The 22369-nt window shown below is 57.1% G+C and overlaps 1 protein-coding gene across 1 annotated transcript in view; it reads right to left on the bottom strand.

Annotated features, from left to right (window-relative positions):
* Positions 1 to 343: 343 nt before the first annotated feature.
* LOC129716271 (uncharacterized) overlaps positions 344 to 22369 on the bottom strand; it is a 49335-nt gene continuing 27309 nt past the window's right edge. The window contains exons 9-13 of the mRNA XM_055666145.1: positions 12129 to 12252; positions 8052 to 8243; positions 6247 to 6378; positions 5494 to 5761; positions 344 to 1415 (exon numbers count right to left, since the gene is read on the bottom strand). Of these exons, the coding sequence (XP_055522120.1) occupies positions 344 to 1415; positions 5494 to 5761; positions 6247 to 6378; positions 8052 to 8243; positions 12129 to 12252 (1788 nt within the window). The remainder of the gene's footprint in view (positions 1416 to 5493; positions 5762 to 6246; positions 6379 to 8051; positions 8244 to 12128; positions 12253 to 22369) is intronic.

Genomic DNA, 22369 nt, shown 5'->3' with positions numbered 1-22369 from the left:
CCATCAGTACAGGGTGTAACACCATCAGTACAGTACAGGGTGTAACACCATCAGTACAGGGTGTAACACCATCAGTACAGGGTGTAACACCATCAGTACAGGGTGTAACACCATCAGTACAGGGTGTAACACCATCAGTACAGGGTGTAACACCATCAGTACAGGGTGTAACACCATCAGTACAGTATAACATCACCAGTACAGGGTGTAACACCACCATCAGTACAGGGTGTAACACCATCAGTACAGGGTGTAACACCATCAGTACAGGGTGTAACACCATCAGTACAGGGTGTAACACCATCACTACAGCCCACTGTCGGGGGTCTCGTTGGTGGGCTATTCACTTGTACACAGGTCTGACCACGAATCTGAGAGTGGAGAAAAGGCCAGATTCACAGCCGAAGAAGAATAGACCCTGGCCTTTGAAGGAGGGGAGGATAGCGCTGTTCTCCTTCACGTCGTGTACGTATGAGACGTAGTTGTTGCTGCAGAGTAGCAGGACCTTGTTGTGGTAGCGCACGTGGTTCTCCTTGTTGTGGCCATTGCTGGTGAGAGTGGCGATGGGGTAGACGGTGAAGGGGCAAGGCACGTTGCTGCTCTTACAGCTCTGCGCACTCAGGTGGTAGAAGGCCGTCCAGAAGACGTTGTCGGAATCGTAGAAGGAGCTGGTATACCTGTTGGTCTGGAAGGAGATGGTGGGCGAGGAGGGCTGGGTGAAGCTGAGCTGGTGTACATACTGGTAGCCGTTGTAGTAGGTGGCTGCTGAGCTGTGGGCCTCAGCGCCCGTGTCGACGTGAAGGGCCGCGCTCCAGGCCGGAGATGTGTAGATCCTGGGCTCCAGGCTGAGCTCCGAGCCGTGCCGCTCCACACTCAGCTGGGCCACCGACACAGAGTGGAACTCGAAGGCTTTGAGGAACCTCTTGAGGAAGAAACTGTCGTGTTCTTCGTAGAGTGAAGACTGCAGCTGGATCTTGGACAGGTCCTCGGCCGAGATCATTTGGAAGCGGATCTTGTCCATCAGCTCGTGGGTGAGTTCCGTCTTCTTGTTGTTGACGATCCACGACTCGACGGCGCGGAACAGAGTCACCTCGTTCCAGATGACAATGTCCGACCTGAGCAGCAACGCGTTCAGCTGCTCGCCGCTAAACTCCAGCCACGACGGCGAGCGGATAAATGCCTGGCAGTTCCACGCCAAATACTCCAGGCAAACCTCCTTCAGCAGAGGGTCCTTCACCGCCTCCGCGTAGTTGTACAGCTCCAGTTGGTGGCGGAAGGACGGGTCCTGCGGCAACAGTTTGTAGAACAGTCGGTCACAATGATCCCGCACCGCGGTCACCCCGTAATCTGATGCCATGTTGTGGATGCACTTCACCGACGCGAGAGTCACATCGATGGTCTTGGTGTAGAAATACCTGCGGGGGAGACGGAGGGGGTGAGGGGGGAGGGGGGAGGGGAGGGGGTGGGGGGGGGAGGGGGGGGGGGGGGGGGGGGGGGGGGGGGAGGGGGGAGGGGGGGAGGGGAGGGGAGAGGGGGGGGAGGAGGGGGGGGAGGGGGGAGGGGGGGGGAGACGGGGGGGAGTGAGGGGGGAGGGGAGGAGAGAAGGGGGGGGGGGAGGGAGTCAGGGGGCGAGAGGAGGGGAATGAGGGAGGGGGGCGGGAGGCGGGAATGTGGGCGGAGAAGGGGTGAGGGGAGGGGGTGAGGAGGGGGGGAGTGAGGGGAGGGGGGGGTGAGAGAGAGAAGGAGGGTGTCAGGGGGGCGAGAGGAAGAAATGAGGGGGGGGGGAGGGAAGAGGGGAGGGATAAGAGGGGAGGGGAGTGAGGGGGGAGGGGAGGGAGTGAGGGGGGGTGGAGTGAGGGGGGCGAGGGAGGTGGGAATTAGGGAGGGGAGATGCGTGAGAGGGGGAGGGGAGTGAGGGGGGATGGGGAGCCGGTCCGGGAGTGGAGAAGGAGGCGAGGAAAGGGTAGGAGTGTGAGTGTTAGTCACGGGGACGAGGAGACACCGAATATACGCACGAAATCACGGGGTGAACACACGAAATCAGGAAGCTGTTAAATCTCTGTCGGGCTGACGCATTATAGATTCACTGTAGAGTGAACACAGGGCCATGGGGAGTGTTGTAGACCAGAGGGATCTAGGGGTGAACACAGATACACAGTTCCTTGAAAGTGGCGGGTGGCGGTGAATGCATTTGGCACATTGGCCTTGATCAGTTGGGGTAGTGAGTGCCGAGGTTGGAAGATCGCGTTATCGTCGTTCAGGACATTGGCGAGGCCACACACTGGGTGGTTGTATCTATTTTTGGCCGCCATGTTGCAGGAAAGAGTGCAGAGAAGATTGATGAGGATGTTGCTTGGACTCGAGGGCTTGAGCTACAGGGAGAGGTTGGGCAGCCTAGGACTTTATTCCGTGGAGCGCAGGCACACGAGGGGCGGTATTATAGGGGTGTGTGCGGTCATAATAGGAATGGATTGGGTGAAGATTCTTTCACCGCGGACCAGCCGTTTAGTGCAGAGAGAACCGTCTCACACAAATGTGATTGTTTGATTTGAAGAGGTGACAGGGAGGTTGATGAGGGCGGGGTGGGAGATATTGTCTACGTGGACTTTCACAAGAAGGTGATGGGATCCAAAGTGAGCTGGAAGAGGGTCCTTGTTCATCAGTCTATGAATGTAAACATGCAGGTACAACAGGCAGTGAAGAAAGCCAATGGTATGTTGGCCTTTATAACAAGAGGAATCGAATATAGGAGCAAAGAGGTCCTTCTGCAGTTGTACAGAGCCCTAGTGAGACCACACCTGGAGTATTGTGTGCAGTTTTGATCCCCTAGTTTGAGGAAGGACATTCTTGCTATTGAGGGAGTGCAGCGTAGGTTTACAAGGTTAATTCCCGGGATGGCGGGACTGTCATATGCTGAGAGAATGGAGCCGCTGGGCTTGTACACTCTGGAGTTTAGAAGGATGAGAGGGTATCTCATTGAAAAATATAAGAATGTTAAGGGTTTGGACACGCTAGAGGCAGGAAACATGTTCCCGGTGTTGGGGGAGTCCAGAACCAGGGGCCACAGTTTAAGAATAAGGGGTAAGCAATTTTGAATGGAGACGAGGAAACACTTTTTCTCACAGAGAGTGGTGAGTCTGTGGAATTATCTGCCTCAGAGGGCAGTGGAGGCAGGTTCTCTGGATGCTTTCAAGAGAGAGCTGGATAGGGCTCTTAAAAATAGCGGATTCAGGGGAAATGAGGAGAAGGCAGGAACGGGGTACTGATTGGGGATGATCAGTCATGATCACATTGAATGGCGGTGCTGGCTCGAAGGGCCGAATGGCCTACTCCTGCACCTATTGTCTATTGTCTATTGTCTAACTCTGGCTCGTGGTCATTCAGATCGGAGATGTCTGAGTGGCCAGCGGACCAGGGGAGTGGACCAAGAGTGGCCAGCGGGAGAGGGGGGGGGGGGGGCAGGGGAGGGGGAGTAAACAGCGGATGGGATGACCAGAGGAAGGAATGAGCAGGGGAGGGGATGACCGTGTGATGTGAGTGGCCAGCGGTGGGCAGGGGAGGGACCGTGTGAGTGGCCAGCGGACTGGGAAAGTGGAAGCAGTGTGGCCAGCAGGGTGGGCAGGGGATGACCATGTGAGTGGCCAGCGGAGAGTGGGCAGGGGAGGGGTGACCGTGGGCAGTGGCCAGAGACCATGTGAGTGGCCAGCGGAGAGTGGGCAGGGGAGGGGTGACCAGGGCAGTGGCCCAAGGGAGTGACTAAGGGGGGATGACCAAGGGGAGAGAATGACCAGGGGAGGGGGCTTTGCGACGTGGGTGGGCACTGGGACCACCGTGATCGCGTTACCTATTTTGGAGACCATCTAGTTGCCATGTTCAGTAGGTTTGTAGACGACACTGAATGAGTAGATACTGCTGGGTATCTGCTGGTGGGAGATGACTAAGGGCGTGGGCGAAGGCAGGTTGAGGTTGCATCTGTTTTCACCGAGGAGGGCGGTGAGATCAGTGTGGAGAATGTTAATATGCAAGGGTTGTTTGAGATTAAAGAGAAATAGGTGTTTGGGCTCTTCAAGAGCATGAATGTGGATACATCCCCAGGACCTGTTTGTGTTACATTTTATTGTGTATTGTGTGTTCTTTTTAAATGTATCGCTGCTGGCAAATTCATTTCACTGCATGAATAAAACTTTGACTTTTGACTTTGACCTGATGGGATCGATCCCAGGTTATTCAGAGAGCCAACAGTGGAGAATGCGGGATATTTGACAAAGATCTTCTCTCGGCAAGATGCTGGAGGACTGGACAGTAGCCAATGTTGATCCTTTATTTAAGAAGGGAAGAAGCGAGAACCGGCGAATACGAGGCTGGCCAGCCTGAGCCGTGTCAGTGGTGGGGAAGCTCGGACAGGACGCCAAAGGTAGACACACAAAAAGCTGGAGTAACTCAGCGGGACAGACAGACAGCATCTGTGGAGAGAAGGAATGGGTGCCGTTTCAGATCGAGACCATTCTTCGGTCTGAGATGCTGCCCGACCCGCTGAGTTACTCCAGCATGTTTTGTCTGTGGGATAACATATTTTGGATAGGATTAGGGTTAAACGGAGACGGGGAGTGTCCCAGATTTGGTTGTTTGCCCCCGTGTGGGAGATGTCTCCTCAAGAAGGGGTTCGGATTGGAGGTCGTGGGGGGGAGGGGTCGTGGCTCGAGGTGGGGGTCAGTGGTCAGGGGTCGCTCCCCACCCGGTGAGGTCCACGGGTCGGGGTCAAGGGTAGGGGTCATGTATCTGGATTAGGGTAGGGGTCAGGGGACTGGATTAGGGTAGGGGTCAAGGGATGGGGTCAGGTATCGAGGTTAGGGTCGGGGTCAGGGGTCGGGGTCAAGGGTAGGGGTCAGGTATCTGGGTTAGGGTAGGGGTCAGGTGCCGGGGTCAAGGGTTGAAGTCAGGTATCGAGGTTAGGGTCGGGGTCAGGGGTCGGGGTCAAGGGTAGGGGTCACGTATCGGGGTTACGGTCGGGGCCTGGGTTCAGGGGCTAGGTGCCGGGGTCTAGGGTCAGGTGCCGGGGTTAGGGTCGGGGTCAGGGGTCGGGGTCAATGGTAGGGGTCATGTATCTAGGTTAGGGTAGGGGTCAGGTGCCGGGGTCAAGGGTTGGGGTCAGGGGTCGGGGTCAATGGTAGGGGTCATGTATCTAGGTTAGGGTAGGGGTCAGGTGCCGGGGTCAAGGGTTGGGGTCAGGTATCGAGGTTAGGGTCGGGGTGAGGGGTAGGGGTAAGGTATCTGGGTTAGGGTAGGGGTCAGGTGCCGGGGTCAAGGGTTGGTGCCGGAGTCAAAGGTTGGGGTCTGGGTTCAGGGGCTAGGTCCTGGGGTCTAGGGTCAGGTGCCGGGGTCAGGGTTGGGGTCAGGTATCGGGCTTAGGGGTGGGGTCAGGGTTCAGGGGCTAGGTGCTGGGGTCTGGGGTCAGGTGCCGGGGTCAGGGTTGGGGTCACGGGAGTCGCCCACCTGATGAAGTCCTCGACATGGGGCAGGCACTCGGGGCGGACGGTGATGTGGACGCCGCTGCTCCGGTTGCCGCTGATGAGGTTGCCGTCGGCGCTGAGGCCGAGCACCAGGCGGTGGGCGCACAGATGCAGCTTGACGGGGCCGCGTCTCGCCGTCTGCACCAGGATCCGCACCTGGCAGCGCTTCTGGCTCAGGTACAGTTGCCCCAGAGACTGCCGCAGCTCCGCCGTCTGCTCCAGCCGGTAGCTGGGCAGCGCTCCGGCCAGGCCTGGGGCAGAGACTGACCGTCAGTGACCGGCCACTCACCGTCCGCACCCCCACCCCCCCCTCCCCCCCCCCCCCCCCACTCCCACCGCCGCACGCACCCTTCACATTTCAAGAGAGAGCTAGATAGAGCGGAGTCAGGAGATATGCGGAGAAGGCAGGAAAACGGGGGGTACTGATTGTGGATGATCAGCCATGATCAAAAATGAATGGCGGGTGCTGGCTCGAAGGGCCGAATGGCCTACTCCTGCACCTATTGTCTATTGAGCTATTGGTCACGGCGGGCCCTGCATCCTCCGAGTGCTGCAGCCGTGGCCTCCCCTTCCCATCTCTCCTTCTCGCCCTCTCCCCTCCGCCGCTCCCCCCCTCCATCCCCCACTGTGCTCCATCTCCCCTTACCCTCTCCTCCCCTCCCCCCTCCCTCCCCTCCCTCTCCCCACCCTTGCCCTCCCGACCCTTCTCTACCCTCCCCCCCCCTCCCATACGTACGGGGGTCGCAGCGGGCCCCTGCATCCTCCGAGTGCTGGCAGTCGTGGACCTTCCAGCCACGACTCTTGCAGAGTGTGAGCGAGGTCTCGGTGCCCGCACACGCCACCTCGTCCATCAGGATGGGGCCAGAACCTGGGGGGGGGGGGAGGGAGAGAGAGGTTGAGGGGGTCAGTGTGGCCGCGCTATCTCCGCACGGACCCCCACCCCCTCCTCCCTCCTACTGAGCGCCCCCCGTGTATAAAGGGGCTCTCCGCCCCCATTGGAGTTGCCGCCCCAGGCCGCGGTGTCCCCGTTGTTGATATGCGCAGCTTCAGCGGCGTTTCTGCGGACAAGCCGAATCTCCCCACGTTTCTCGGGACGTTGAGGTCTTGATGGGTTTTCTCCACCACCGACCCACCGACAGAGTCACGGAGCTGCACGGTACAGCACGGAAACATGCCCTTCGGCCCACCTTGTCCATGGCGGGACTGTCATATGAGGAAAGACTAGGCTAGTATTCACTGGAGTTTAGAAGGATGAGGGGATATCTTATAGAAACATATAAAATTATAAAAGGACTGGACAAGCTAGATGCAGGAAAAATGTTCCCAATGTTGGGCGAGTCCAGAACCAGGGGCCACAGTCTTAGAATAAAGGGGAGGCCATTTAAAACTGAGGTGAGAAAAAACGTTTTCACTCAGAGAGTTGTGAATTTGTGGAATTCCCTGCCACAGAGGGCAGTGGAGGCCAAGTCACTGGATGGATTTAAGAGAGAGTTAGATAGAGCTCTAGGGGCTAGTGGAATCAAGGGATATGGGGAGAAGGCAGGCACGGGTTGTTGATAGGGGACGATCAGCCATGATCACAATGAATGGCGGTGCTGGCTCGAAGGGCCGAATGGCCTCCTCCTGTACCTATTTTCTATGTTTCTATGTTTCTATGTTTGTCCGACCAAGTTAGCACTCTGGGCTCAGTCCATTTGCCAGCATTTGGCCCAAATCCCAAGGCACCGACAGCGTGTGTTGGGGATTCCGAGTGAGGGTTTGTCACACTGATGGGGGTTATATCTGGAATTCACTGTCTGATTGGGGGGAATAGAGGAGGTGAGGACAGGGAACGTCACAGTGCTGGGGTAACTCAGCGGGTCAGGCAGCATCTGTGGAAAGGGATCTAGAGACATGGTTGCATTTAGGCAGAGAAGGCTAATGTAGGTAAAAGTGACGTCAGCCCGCCTTGACCATGCCGCCTGTTACCAGTCTGGGATAGTCCCATTTGCCTGTCCAAGTGTCTTTAGTGCAGATAGGTTTGTGGGAGAGGCATCGAATGAAAGGCCGAAGGGCCTGACACTGTCCAGTTACAAACGACATTGTCATAACACTGACCTCTCTCGGGGAGCAGGGTGTTTCAACATAGCGTGGTAGACTGCCCTGTACCCTCCACCCCCTCTTCCCCTCTCCCCCCTCACCAGATGTCACCCCGGCCACCGCTGCCCGCGTCCCCTTCCTTGGCAGGTCCAGTCCTCCCTCCCAACAGACCCGGGTTCGATCCTGACTACGGGTGCTGTCTGTACGGAGTTTGCAGGTTCTCCCCGTGACCGTGCGGGTTTTCTCCGGGTGCTCGGGGTTCCTCCCACACTCCAAAGACGTGCAGGATTGTAGGCTATTTGCCTTGGTATAAATGTAAATTGTCGCTAGTGTGTGTAGGATAATGTTAACGTGCGGGGATCACTGGTCAGCACAGAGCTTGTGGGCCGAAGGGCCGCTTCCCATGCTGTGCTGGCCCATGTTGTGTGTGTGCAGTGTGTGGGTGATGTGCGGCGCTCCCACCTGCCCCGAACACGCCTCCGATGGTGGCCTCTGTGGCGTTGAGGTAGCCCAGGCTGCGGCAAACCACGTTGGCGTCGGTCAGGTCCCAGCCATCGTCACATACCGTGCCCCACTCCCCGTCATAGTAAACCTCCACTCGGCCCTCAGTCGGCTGCTGGCCCCCCGACAGACGCAGCTCACCACGATCCACCGCTGGGGAGAGAGGGTGATCAGTACAGGGGGAGACACAGACACAGGGGGACACAGAGACACAGGGGGAGACACAGGGGGAGACACAGGGGGAGACACAGACACAGGGGGAGACACAGGGGGAGACACAGACACAGGGGGAGACACAGACACACAGACACAGGGGGAGACACAGGGGGAGACACAGACACAGGGGGAGACACAGGGGGGAGAAACAGACACACAGGGGGAGACACAGGGGGAGACACAGACACAGGGGGAGACACAGGGGGAGACACAGACACAGGGGGAGACACAGACACACAGACACAGGGGGAGACACAGGGGGAGACACAGACACAGAGACACAGACACAGGGGGAGACAGAGACACAGGGGGAGACACAGACACAGGGGGAGACACAGGGGGAGACACAGGGGGAGACACAGGGGGAGACACAGACACAGACACAGGGGGAGACACAGACACAGGGGGAGACACAGGGGGAGACACAGGGGGAGACACAGACACAGACACAGGGGGAGACACAGACACAGGGGGAGACACAGGGGGAGACACAGACACAGGGGGAGAGACACAGACACAGGGGGAGACACAGACACAGGGGGAGACACAGACACAGGGGGAGACACAGGGGGAGACACAGACACAGGGGGAGACACAGGGGGAGAGAAACAGACACAGGGGGAGACACAGGGGAGAGACACAGACACAGGGGGAGACACAGACACACAGACACAGGGGGAGACACAGGGGGAGACACAGACACAGAGACACAGACACAGGGGGAGACAGAGACACAGGGGGAGACACAGACACAGGGGGAGACACAGGGGGAGCCACAGGGGGAGACACAGGGGGAGACACAGACACAGACACAGGGGGAGACACAGACACAGGGGGAGACACAGACACAGGGGGAGACACAGACACAGGGGGAGACACAGACACAGACACAGGGGGAGACAGAGACACAGGGGGGGAGACACAGGGGGAGACACAGACACAGACACAGGGGGAGCCACAGACACAGACACAGGGGGAGACACAGACACAGACACAGGGGGAGACAGAGACACAGGGGGAGACAGAGACACAGGGGGAGACACAGACACAGGGGGAGACACAGACACAGGGGGAGACACAGACACAGGGGGAGACACAGGGGGAGAGACACAGACACAGGGGGAGACACAGACACAGGGGAGACACAGACACACAGGGGGAGACACAGACACAGGGGGAGACACAGGGGGGAGACACAGACACAGGGGGAGACACAGACACAGGGGGGAGACACAGACACACAAAACAGGGGGAGACACAGACACACAGGGAGACACAGAGACACAGGGAGGGGGAGACAGACACAGGGGGAGACACAGGGGGAGACACAGACACAGGGGGAGACACAGACACAGGGGGAGACACAGACACAGGGGGAGACACAGACACAGGGGAGAGACACAGGGGGACACAGTCACAGACACAGGGGGAGACACAGACACAGGGGGGAGACACAGACACAGGGGGGAGACACAGACACAGGGGGAGACACAGGGGGAGACACAGACACAGGGGAGACACAGACACAGGGGGAGACACAGACACAGACACAGGGGGACACACATACACAGGACACAGGGGGAGACACAGGGGAGACACAGACACAGGGGGGGAGACACAGACACAGACACAGGGGGAGACACAGGGGAGACACAGACAAGGGGGGAGACACAGACACAGGGGGAGACACAGACACAGGGGGAGGACACAGACACAGGGGGAGACACGGACACATGGGGAGACACAGACACAGGGGGAGACACAGGGGGAGACAGAGACACAGGGGGGAGACACAGGGGACACAGGGGAGACACAGGGGGAGACACAGACACAGGGGGAACAACACAGACACAGGGGAAAGACACAGACACAGGGGGAGACACAGGGGGAGACACAGGGGGAGACACAGACACAGGGGGAGACACACAGGGGGACACAGACACAGGGGAGACACAGACACAGGGGGAGACACAGGGGGAGGACACAGACACAGGGGGAGACACAGACACAGGGGAGAGACACAGACAGGGGGAGACACAGACACAGGGGAGACACAGGGGGAGACACACAGACACAGGGGGACACAGACACAGGGGGAGACACAGAGACACAGGGGGGAGACACAGACACAGGGGGAGACACAGACACAGGGGGAGACACAGACACACAGGGGGAGACACACAGACACAGACACAGGGGAGACACAGGGGGAGACACAGACACAGGGGGAGACACACAGACACAGGGGAGACACAGGGGACACAGACACAGGGGGAGACACAGACAGGGGGGGAGACACAGACACAGGGGAGGACACAGACACACAGGGGGAGAGCCACAGGGGGAGACAGGGGGAGACACAGGACAGACACAGGGGGAGACACAGGGGGAGACACAGACACAGGGGGAGACACAGAGAACAGGGGAGCAGAGACACAGGAGACACAGGGGGAGACACAGACACAGGGGGAGACACAGAAGACACAGGGGGGAGACACAGACACAGGGGGAGACACAGAGACACAGACACAGGGGGGACAGGGAAGGAGAGGAATAGTGGACAGACACAGGGGGAGACACAGGGGGAGACACAGGGAGGGGAGACACCAGACACAGACACAGGACACAGAGGACAGACAGAGGGAGACACAGACACAGGGGGGAGACACAGGAGGCAAGACACAGACACAGGGGGGGACACAGGACGGGGGGGAGACACAGACACAGGGGGAAACAGACACAGGGGGAGACACACACAGACACAGGGGAGAGACACAGGGGAGAGACAGACACAGGGGGAGACCACAGACACAGGACACAGGGGACACACAGGGGAGACACAGACACCAGGGGGAGACACAGACACAGGGGGAGACACAGACACAGGGGGAGACACAGACACAGGGGGAGACACAGACACAGGGGGAGACAGACACAGGGGGAGGACCCACGGGAACATCCGACACAGACAGACACAGGGGGAGACACAGACACAGGGGGAGACACAGGACACACACAGGGGGAGACACAGACACAGGGGGAGACACAGACACAGGGGATCCCCACAGACACAGGGGGACACAGGGGGACACAGACACAGGGGGAGACACAGGGGGAGACACAGACACGGGGGAGACACAGACACAGGGGGAGACACAGGGGGAGACACAGACCACAGGGGGAGACACAGACACAGAGACACAGGGGGAGACACAGACACAGGGGGGGAGACATAGACACAGGGGGAGACACAGGGGGAGACAGAGACACAGGGGGAGACACAGACACAGGGGGAGACACAGACACAGGGGGAGACACAGACACAGGGGGAGACACAGACACAGGGGGAGGACACGACACAGGGGGGAGACACACACACAGGGGGAGACACAGACACAGCGGGGAGACACAGGGGGAGACACAGACACAGGGGGAGAGGGGACACAGACACAGGGGGAGACACAGGGGGAGACACAGGGGGAGACACAGGGGGAGACACTCAGGGGGGGGAGACAGGAGAGAGACGGAAGGAGACGAGGGTGGGGGGTCAGTACAGTCGGGGGATCGGGAAAAATATTGCGCGCTTCAGTGCTGGTGGGGGGGGGGGGAGAGACATGGGGAGGGGAGTCGGTACATGACGGGGGGGGAGAGGAGGAGCGGGGGAGAGACTGGGGAGAGGGTTGGGTAGCGGGCGTGGGGAGTGGGTGGGGCGGTGGAGGTGTGTGGAGCGGATGCGTGGGGATGGAGCGGATGCGGGGTGAGCAGCGTATGGGGTTGGGGGGGGGGGGGGGGGGGTGCGGTGCTCTCGGGGAGGGGGTTTACCTGTGGTGGGGAGGGCGGTGAGCAGAGACAGGCAGAGCGCCGCCAGCAAACTCTCTCCATCGTCCGTCCGTCCGTCCGTCCGTCGCCTGCGGGAGCGGGTCAGTGGATGAGGCGCGGGCTGGGGCTGCCCGGACCCCCGACCCCCTCCAACCCGGGACACCCAGCGCTTCCCCCGGGAACCCGCGCCTCCAACCCCCCTACAGCGGTCTCTCACAGCGCGGACCCCCCCCCCCCCCCCCCCCCCCGTCCAGGAATGTCCCTGAGGCCAAGTCCGCCCCGCCCACACCATCCCACCCTCATCCCACCCCCCATCCCCCACTCACCCCACCCCCCCCCCCACTCACCCCACCCCTCCCACACTCATCCCACCCTCCCCCACTCACCCCACCCCTCCCCCACTTTAATCCCACCCCCTCTCCCACTCGCCCCGCCCTCCCCACCATTACCCCATCCCATCACACCCTACCTCCTCTTCCCACCCCCCCTACCACACCCCCTCCCCATCCATCCACCGCCCCCCCCCCCCCACAGATGGTGCTTTACGTGATCCCGGTCGCGCGCTGACTCCGTCTCCGGGAAACACCGACCTGCGCTCGCGGATTCCCACCGGCGTCGGCGGGCCGCAGCTCCCCGTCTGTGTCCGTGTCCGTGTCCGTGTCCGTGTCTGTGACGTGTCCGTGTCCGTGTCCGTGTCCGTGTCCGTGTCCGTGTGTCTGTGTCCGTGTCCGTGTCCGTGTCCGTGTCTGTGTCTGTGTCTGTGTCCGTGTCTGTGTCCGTGTCTGTGTCCGTGTCCGTGTCCGTGTCTGTGTCTGTGTCTGTGTCCGTGTCTGTGTCTGTGTGTGTCTGTGTCTGTGTCCGTGTCCGTGTCCGTGTCTGTGTCCGTGTCCGTGTCTGTGTCCGTGTCTGTGTCCGTGTCCGTGTCTGTGTCCGTGTCCGTGTGCGTGTCTGTGTGCGTGTCTGTGTCCGTGTCTGTGTGTCCGTGTCTGTGTCTGTGTCCCGTGTCTGTGTCCGTTGTCCGTCTGTCCGTGTCCGTTGTCCGTGTACGTGTCCGTGGTCCGTGTCCGTGTACGTGTCTGTGTCCGTGTCCGTGTCTGTGTCCGTGTCCGTGTCCGTGTCCGTGTCCGTGTCCGTGTCCGTGTCCGTGTCCGTGTCCGTGTCCGTGTCGTGTCCGTGTGAAAAGTTCCGTGTCCGTGTCCGTGTCCGTGTCCGTGTCCGTTGTCTGTGTCTGTGTCCGTGTCCGTGGTCCGGTCTGTGTCTGTGTCCGTGCCCGTGCCTGTGTCTGTGCCCGTGAGAAATGTGTCCGTGTCGTGTCCGTGTCGTGTCCGTGCCGTGTCAGTGTCCGTGTCCGTGTCCGTGTCCGTGTCCGTGTCCGTGTCCGTGTCCGTGTCCGTGTCCGTGTCCGTGTCCGTGTCCGTGTCCGTGTCCGTGTCTGTGTCCGTGTCTGTGTCTGTGTCCGTGTCTGTGTCTGTGTCTGTGTCCGTGTCTGTGTCTGTGTCTGTGTCTGTGTCTGTGTCTGTGTCTGTGTCTGTGTGTGTTTCTGTTTCCGTTTCCGTGTCCGTGTCCGTCTCCGTGCCTGTGTCTGTGTCCGTGTCCGTGTCCGTGTCCGTGTCCGTGTACGTGTCCGTGTCCGCGTCCGCGTCTGCGTCTGTGTCTGTGTCTGTGTCTGTGGTCAGTATCTGTGTGTGTGGTCAGTTTTTCTGTCCATGGTCAGTTTCTCCGTCCGGACCGGCGGGCGGAGTGAATGCCTCGGACAGTCTGGACATCCGTGGCCGTAGCATCGAGGTGGTGACCAGTGCGGGAAGATGCCTCGTCTCTGAGCGCACCCTCAGGCCGGTCCCCGCCTCACCCCCTCCTGCCCGGTGGGACAGAGCCCGCGGTGGGAGGGGTGGGGGTGTGGGGGGATAGGGGGGGGGAGCCACGGTAGTGTCCAGCGATGCGGTCACACAGCCGATTCAGACCAAAACCAGGGACCTCCCCTGATCACTGACCATCGGGGGAGGTTGAGGGGTGGCATTATTGAGGTGTACAAGATCATGAGGGGCACGGATAAAGCAAACACTCTCATCCTTATCTCCAGGGTAGAGGATTATAAAACTGGAGGGCACAGGGTTAAGTTGAGGGGAGGGATTTAAGAGGGACCTCAGGGATACCATTATCACACAGAGGGCAGTCCGTATCTGGAACAAGCTGCCAGAGGAAGCGAAACAAATGATACAATTACGACTTTTAAGACATTTATCAAACATGTAGAAACATAGAAACATAGAAATTAGGTGCAGGAGTAGGCCATTCGGCCCTTCGAGCCTGCACCGCCATTCAATATGATCATGGCTGATCATCCAACTCAGTATCCCATCTCTGCCTTCTCTCTATACCCCCTGATCCCTCTAGCCACAGGGGCCACATCTAACTCCCTCTTAAATATAGCCAATGAACTAGCCTCAACTACCCTCTGTGGCAGAGAATTCCACAGATTCACCACTATCTATGTGAAAAATGTTTTTTTCATCTCAATCCTAAAATACTTCCCTCTTATCCTTAAACTGTGACCCCCTAGTTCTGGACTTCCCCATCATCGGGAACAATCTTCCTGCATCTAGCCTGTCCAACCCCTTAAGAATTTTGTAAGTTTCTATAAGATCCCCCCCTCAATCTTCTAAATTCTAGCGAGTACAAGCCGAGTATATCCAGTCTTTCTTCATATGAAAATCCTGACATCCCAGGAATCAGTCTGGTGAACCTTCTCTGTAAGAATGTGAAAGAATGGATGGACTGGGCTTGCATTCACTGAAATTTAGGATGAGAGGTGATCTTATAGAAATATTTAACATTCTTAAAGGATTGGATAGGCCCGATGCTGGAAAAATGTTCGCGATGTTGGGGGAGTCTAGAAAATAGGGGCCACAGTTTAAGAATAAGGGGTTGGCCATTTAGGACTGAGATAAGGAAACACTTTTTCGCCGAGAGAGTTGTAAATCTGTGGAATTCTCTGCCAAAGAAGGCAGGGGAGGCCAATTCACTGGATATTTTCAAGAGAGAGTTATATTTAGCTCTTAGGGCTAAAGGAATCGAGGTATATGGGGAGAAGGCAGGAACAGGGTACTGGTTGTGAATGATCAGCCATGATCACATTGAATGGCGGGTGGTGCTGGCTGGAAGGGCCGAATTGCTTTGTCTATGTTTCTATGACAGGGTTTAGATGGATCAAATATAGGTTAATGGGACTAGCATCGAACCGTGAAGCGCAGGAAGAGGCCGTTCGGCCCACAATGTCTGTGCTGAACATGATGCCGACACCATCTCTCATCTGCCTGTACATGCTCCATATCCCTTTATTCCCTGAGTATCCACGTGTCCAAAAGCCTCGTAAACACCACCATAGTATCTGCCTCCATCACCACCCACTGTGTAAAATAACTTGCTCCGCACATCTCCTTTAAACTTTGCCCCTCTCACCTCAAACTTGTGTCTTCTAGCATTCACTCATTCCCCACCAATATCCACATACTCCACACCAGTGTCCACTCACTCCACACACCAGTGTCCACACCACTGTCCACATCAGTGTCCACTCACTCCACACCAGTGACCACCCACTCCAGTGTCCACACCAGTGTCCACTCTTGTCCACACCAGTGTCCACTACTGTCCACTCACTCCACACCAGTGTCCACTACTGTCCACACCAGTGTCCACTCAGGAAGAGGGGTGATCTTATAGAGGTGTATAAAATCATGAGAGGAATAGATCGGGTAGACGCACTCTTGCCCAGTAGGGGGGATGTACCATATGTTTAAGGTGAAGGGAGGAAGGAGAAAAATGAATAGGAACCTGAGGGGTTTACATTCTCACACAGAGGGCAGTGGGTGTATGGAACGAGCTGCCAGAAGAGGTAGTTGATGCTGGGACTATCCCAACATTCCAGCGATCTCCGCATGGCGTGGACTTGACTGGGCAGCTATCCCGTCATTGTGCCTTGTTACTCGAGACACTGACTGACCGATACACTGCAGGAGGTCAACCTGGAGCCCACACTATCCATCCCCACCCATCACCCCCCCCCCCCCCCCACCAACCTCCCCCACTCCCCTCTAACCCTCACCCTCCCCTACCCCCTCCCCCCCCTCACTCCTCACCCTCCACCGGTCTGCACTCAATTAATTATCCCTGGCAGTTCTACCCAAACAATACACCCCCCCCCCCCGACCCCCCTCTCCCCCCCCCCCCCCCCTCCGTCCCCCGCCCCCCGCCGGTCCATTCCCCGGGCAGGGGCAGAGCAACAGCCGGGAGCCGCACTCACCCGATCCGGAGCCGCTCCACCGCTCGTTGCTCCCGCGGCCACTGAGCTCTGCACCTCCTCCCCCCCCCCCCGGCGGCCGCTCCCCCGTCCCGCCCCGTCCACCCCCTCCCCGCCCACAGGCTTCCTCAGGGGAAGGGGAGGCGGGAGAGAGCGGGGAGAACGATAACTGAGCTGCTGTGGGGGTGGGGGGAATGAATGGGAGAGAGGAGAGGAGGAGGGACGTGTGTGTGTGTGTGTGTGGGGGGGGGGGGGTGAAGGGGGGGGGGGGGGGGTGAAGGGAGGGAAGAGGCCTGGGGTGGGGGTAGTAGGGGAGAGGGAGAGGGGAGAGGGGGGGGGCGGGGGGGGTGGAGGGGACAGGCGGGGGATGGGGTGGGGGGGGGGTGGGGAGAGGGGAGTGGGTGAGGGGCGGGGTTGGGGACGGGGGGGGAGGGGGTGGAGGAGGGGCGGGGGCGTTGGGGGGGGTGGGGTGGGGGGTGCGGTTACCCCCCAGCGGCGGATGGGGAGCGGAGGAGCGCGTCCTTGCTCGGACACAAGTTCCCGCCGCTAGATTGTTGCAGCCTCCGGTTCCTGCTTCCGCCGCTCGGTCGACAGAAGCCGCAACATCGCAAGGACACGGCCCCGCACTTGACACAGACTCGCCCAGCACGGGAACAGGCCCTTCGGCCCAGTTCTCCCTCGCCCACCAACATGCCCCATCCACACGTGTCTAACCTGCCCGCGCTTGGCCCATATCCCTCTATCCATGTACCTGGCGAAATGTATTGTATGTGTTGTGATACTTCCAGCCTCAACCACCTCCTCCGGCAGCTCGCTCCACAAACTACCCCCCCTCCATGAAAGGTTGCCCCTCGGGTGCCAGGATGTTCATGTTAAAATGTATTTTGTGTGTTTTGTTGATTTTTTTCATTTGTTTAAGAAGGAACTGCAGATGCTGGAAAAATCGAAGGTAGACAAAAATGTTGGAGAAACTCAGCGGGTGAGGCAGCAACTATGGAGCTAAGGAATAGGTGACGTTTAGTGTTGAGACCCTTCTTCAGACTGATGTGGGGGGGGGGGGGGAGAGGAAGGGGCAGAGACTGTGGGCTGTGGGAGATCTGGGAATTGGAGGGGAAAGAGGGAGAAAACAAGGACTACCTGAAATTGGAGGTCAGTTAGTCCTTGCTTTCTCCCTCCTTCACCTCCCCTCCCCAGCTCTTCCACAGCTCCCCCACCCCCACCCTGAAGAAGGGTCTCCACCCGAATCACATGTTCCTTCTCTCCACAGATGCTGCGCCACCCGCTGAGTTTCTCCAGCATTTTAATGATTATGATATTGATCAAATCTATCTTCCCTCATCTTAAACATATGGTTCTTGATTCCCCAACTTTGGGGGTAAAATACTCAGTCTATTCACCATTCCTCTCATGATTCTTATACACCTATATAAAATCACGTCTAATCCCCCTACGCTACAAGGTATATAATTCTAGCCTGCTCAACCTGTCCCTGTAGTTCAGCCTCGAGTCCTGGCAACATTCTTGTAAATATTCTCTGCACTCTTTCCAGCTTAATGGCATCCATCCATCCTATAACAGCGAGGCCTAAAGTGAATACAATACTCTTTAGACAAAGCGCGCAGGAATAACTCAGTGAGTTCAGATACTCCACCCATTGATTTCATCTATCCGCCGTGCATTGTTTCTACATAATACTCCGTGTGACGTCTCACCAACGTCTCGTCAGGAATCGAGGGTCTGTGTCATAGGAAACCTCTGGAGACTTTGTGCCCCACCCAAGGTTTCCGTGCGGTTCCCAGAGGTTTTTGTCAGTCTCCCTATCTGCTTCCACCACCTGCAACCTCCTGCAACCTCCGGGAACCGCGCGGAAACCTTTGGTGGGGCGCAAAGTCTCCAGAGGTTTCCGTTCAGGTTTCCTAAGTGGGACAGGGGCATAACAGCCCATAGCTACAGCCCGTAGAGAGATACAGTGTGGAAACAGGCCCTTCAGACCAACTTGCCCACACCGGCCAACGTGTCCCAGTTACACTAGTCCCACCTGCCCGCGTTTGGTCCATATCCCTCCAAACCTGTCACATCCATGTACCTGTCTGAGTGATGGGGAGAGGTTGAGTAGGCTGGGTCTCTAAACCCTGGAGTGCAGGAGGATGAGGGGCGATCTTATAGAGGTGTATAAAATCATGAGAGGAATAGATTTGGTAGATGCACAGAGTCTCTTGCCCAGAGTAGGGGAATCGGGGATCAGAGGACATAGGTTTCTCCTCCAGTCACGTTGACCTTGGTGCATGCCAGGCGAACTAGCAGAGAATGTTCCAGAACAGGATGATCCTCCTCCCACCCTGGACACAGTATCTCTCTACGGCCAACAGTTCCTACCACCCCCCCCCCCCCCCCGCTCACGTAAACATTCACATCTAACACATCATCCTCCGACATTTCAGCCTCCAACGTTATCCCACCACCAGTCACATCTTCCCCTCTCCTCTCACCGTTCCTGCTCACCCCCTCTCTCCCCGCCTCTCATGAGTTTCTCTGCAACAGGGACGTTATGTTACTGTAACACTATATCCTGCATCTGGTCTTTTCTCTTTGTACTACTTGTACATGTGTGTGGCTTGTCTATGACAATAGACATTAGGTGCAGGAGTAGGCCATTCGGCCCTTCGATCCAGCACCGCCATTCAATATGATCATGGCTGATCATCCAACTCAGTATCCTGTACCTGCCTTCTCTCCATACCCCCTGACTCCGCCCAGGCCACCCTTGACTCTCACACGGACATTGATTCCTACACATCCTCTGTTCTGGACTTTATAAACTCCACCATCAATAGTGTCACCTCCCTCAAACAGGTGACCATATACCCGAATCAGAAGCCATGGATGAACAGCGAGGTCAGGCTACTGCTGAAAGCACGGGACACCGCTTTCAGGTCAGGCGATGCTCGAGCCTACAGTTCATCCAGGGCTAACCTGAAGAGGGGCATCAGGAAGGCCAAGCACTGCCATAAGCTCAGGATTGAGGAGCACTTCAACAACAACTCCGACCCCCGACGCATGTGGCAAGGCATCCAGGCCATCACGGACTATAGACCCACCAACATCACCCCCACATCCAGCGACGCCTCCTTCCTTGAGGAGCTTAACCACTTCTATGGCCGCTTCGACAGGGACAATCTAGAGACAACCATCAAGGCTGTGCTACCTGCCGATCACCAACCCCTCACACTCACCCCCTACGACGTGTACGTGGCACTGAGTAGGACTAATGCACGTAAGGCTGCTGGCCCTGACGGCATCCCCGGGCGCGTGCTCAGTGCCTGTGCTGCGCAGCTGACAGACGTCTGGACTGACATCTTCAACCTGTCACTTGCCCAAGCAGTTGTCCCCACTTGCCTTAAAACCACCTCCATCGTGCCAGTGCCAAAACACTCCACTGCGGCAAGCCTCAACGACTTCCGCCCAGTTGCACTTACCCCCATCATCACCAAGTGCTTCGAGAGGCTGGTCCTGGCACACCTCAAAAGCTGCCTACCCCCCACACTGGATCCCTATCAGTTTGCCTACCGCAAGAACAGGAGTACGGAGGATGCCATCTCAACGGCACTTCACTCCGCCCTCTCCCACCTCGACAACAGAGACACTTATGTAAGAATGCTGTTCATCGATTACAGCTCAGCATTCAACACCATTATACCATCTAAACTGATCACCAAACTCGGTAACCTGGGCATCGACCCCTCCCTCTGCAACTGGATACTGGACTTTCTAACCAACAGACCCCAGTCTGTGAGGTTAGACAAGCACACCTCTTCAACCCTCACCCTGAACACCGGCGTTCCACAGGGCTGTGTGCTGAGCCCCCTCCTCTACTCCCTCTTCACCTACGACTGCACACCTGTACATGGTACTAACACCATCATCAAGTATGCAGATGATACAACGGTGATTGGCCTCATCAGCAACAACGATGAGTTGGCCTACAGGGAGGAGGTCCAGCACTTAGCAGCATGGTGCGCTGACAACAACCTGGCCCTTAACTCCAAGAAGACCAAGGAGCTCATTGTAGACTTCAGGAAGTCTAGAGGCGGCACGCACACCCCCATCCACATTAACGGGACGGAGGTGGAACGTGTTTCTAGCTTCAGGTTCCTGGGGGGTCAACATCTCCGATGACCTCTCTTGGACCCACAATACCTCTACTCTGATCAAGAAGGCTCACCAGCGTCTCTTCTTCCTGAGGAGACTGAAGAAGGTCCATCTGTCTCCTCAGATCCTGGTGAACTTCTACCGCTGCACCATCGAGAGCATCCTTACCAACTGTATCACAGTATGGTATGGCAACTGCTCTGTCTCTGACCGGAAAGCACTGCAGAGGGTGGTGAAAATTGCCCAACGCATCACCGGTTCCACGCTCCCCTCCATTGAGTCTGTCCAAAGCAAGCGCTGTCTGCAGAGGGCGCTCAGCATCGCCAAGGACTGCTCTCACCCCAACCATGGACTGTTTACCCTCCTACCATCCGGGAGGCGCTACAGGTCTCTCCGTTGCCGGACCAGCAGGTCGAGGAACAGCTTCTTCCCGGCGGCTGTCACTCTACTAAACAACGTACCTCGGTGACTGCCAATCACCCCCCCCCCCTCATCTGTACTGTACACTGCACAATGACAATAAAAGTTGAATCTGAATCTGAATCTGAATCCGGAATTTTAAGAGCCCTTTCTAGCTCTCTCTTGAAAGCATCCAGAGAACCTGCCTCCACCGCCCATCTGAGGCAGAGATTTCCACAGACTCACCACTCTCTGTGAGAAAAAGTGTTTCCTCGTCTCCATTCTAAATGGCTCACTCCTTATTCTTAAACTGTGGCCCCTGGTTCTGGACTCCCCCATCATCGGGGACATGTTTCCTGCCTCTAGCGTGTCCAAGCCCGTAACAATCTTATATTTTTCAATGAGATACCCTCTCATCCTTCTACACTCCAGAGTCTACAAGCCCAGCCGCTCCATTCTCTCAGCATATGACAGTCCCGCCATCCCGGGAATTAACCTTGTAAACCTACGCTGCACTCCCTCAATAGCAAGAATGCCCTTCCTCAAATTAGGGGACCAAAACTGCACACAATACTCCAGGTGTGGTCTCAATGGGGCTCTGTACAACTGCAGAAGGACCTCTTTGCTGCAATATTCGATTCCTCTTGTTATAAAGGCCAACATGCCATTCGCTTTCTTCACTGCCTGCTGTACCTGCATGCTTACTTTCATAGACTGATGTACAAGGACCCCCAGATCCCGTTGTACTTCAACTTTTCCCAACTTGACGCCATATAGATAGATAGATGCTGATGTACAGTATGATTAGACTGGATAGCCTGCAGACAGACAAGTTGCCACTGCATCTTTGTGCACGTGACTATAATAGAATTTATCAGCTGGAAAATGATAAACTTCAGCGGATTGAGGTGGGAAATGAGGAGAAATCACTTCAGGGGAAAGCAACGTTTGCAAAGTTCTAACCGAGTGGTCGCCGATTATCAGGAGCAAAATACAAAGTGCTGGAAGAACTCAGTGGGTCAGGCAGCATCTGTGGAAGGTGGACACAACGAATTGTAGATGCTGGTCGTCTTAAGGGATGCTGTAGAAGGTGTCCTGACCCGAAACGTCTCCTGTCTATTGCCTCCATAGATGCTGCCTGACCTGCTGTGTTCCTCCAGCACTTTGTGCTTTACTCAAGATCACGTCATCTGCAATTCCTTGTGACTCTGCACATCCTGCTGTGCTTGTGTATAACGTGAATGTACACATGTGTAGTATGATCAGGCTGGATAATATGTGGATGGTATGACCGGATGTTATGAGTGGATAGTATGTGTATTATGACATGGATGTACACATGTGACCAGTGGATAGCGTGTTTTTGCTGTATCTCACTGCAAGTGACACTACAAAT

The sequence above is a fragment of the Leucoraja erinacea genome, unplaced genomic scaffold (assembly GCF_028641065.1).
Source record: "Leucoraja erinacea ecotype New England unplaced genomic scaffold, Leri_hhj_1 Leri_199S, whole genome shotgun sequence".
Lineage (NCBI taxonomy): Eukaryota > Metazoa > Chordata > Chondrichthyes > Rajiformes > Rajidae > Leucoraja > Leucoraja erinaceus.
This window is presented reverse-complemented; position numbering and strand designations above follow the sequence as displayed.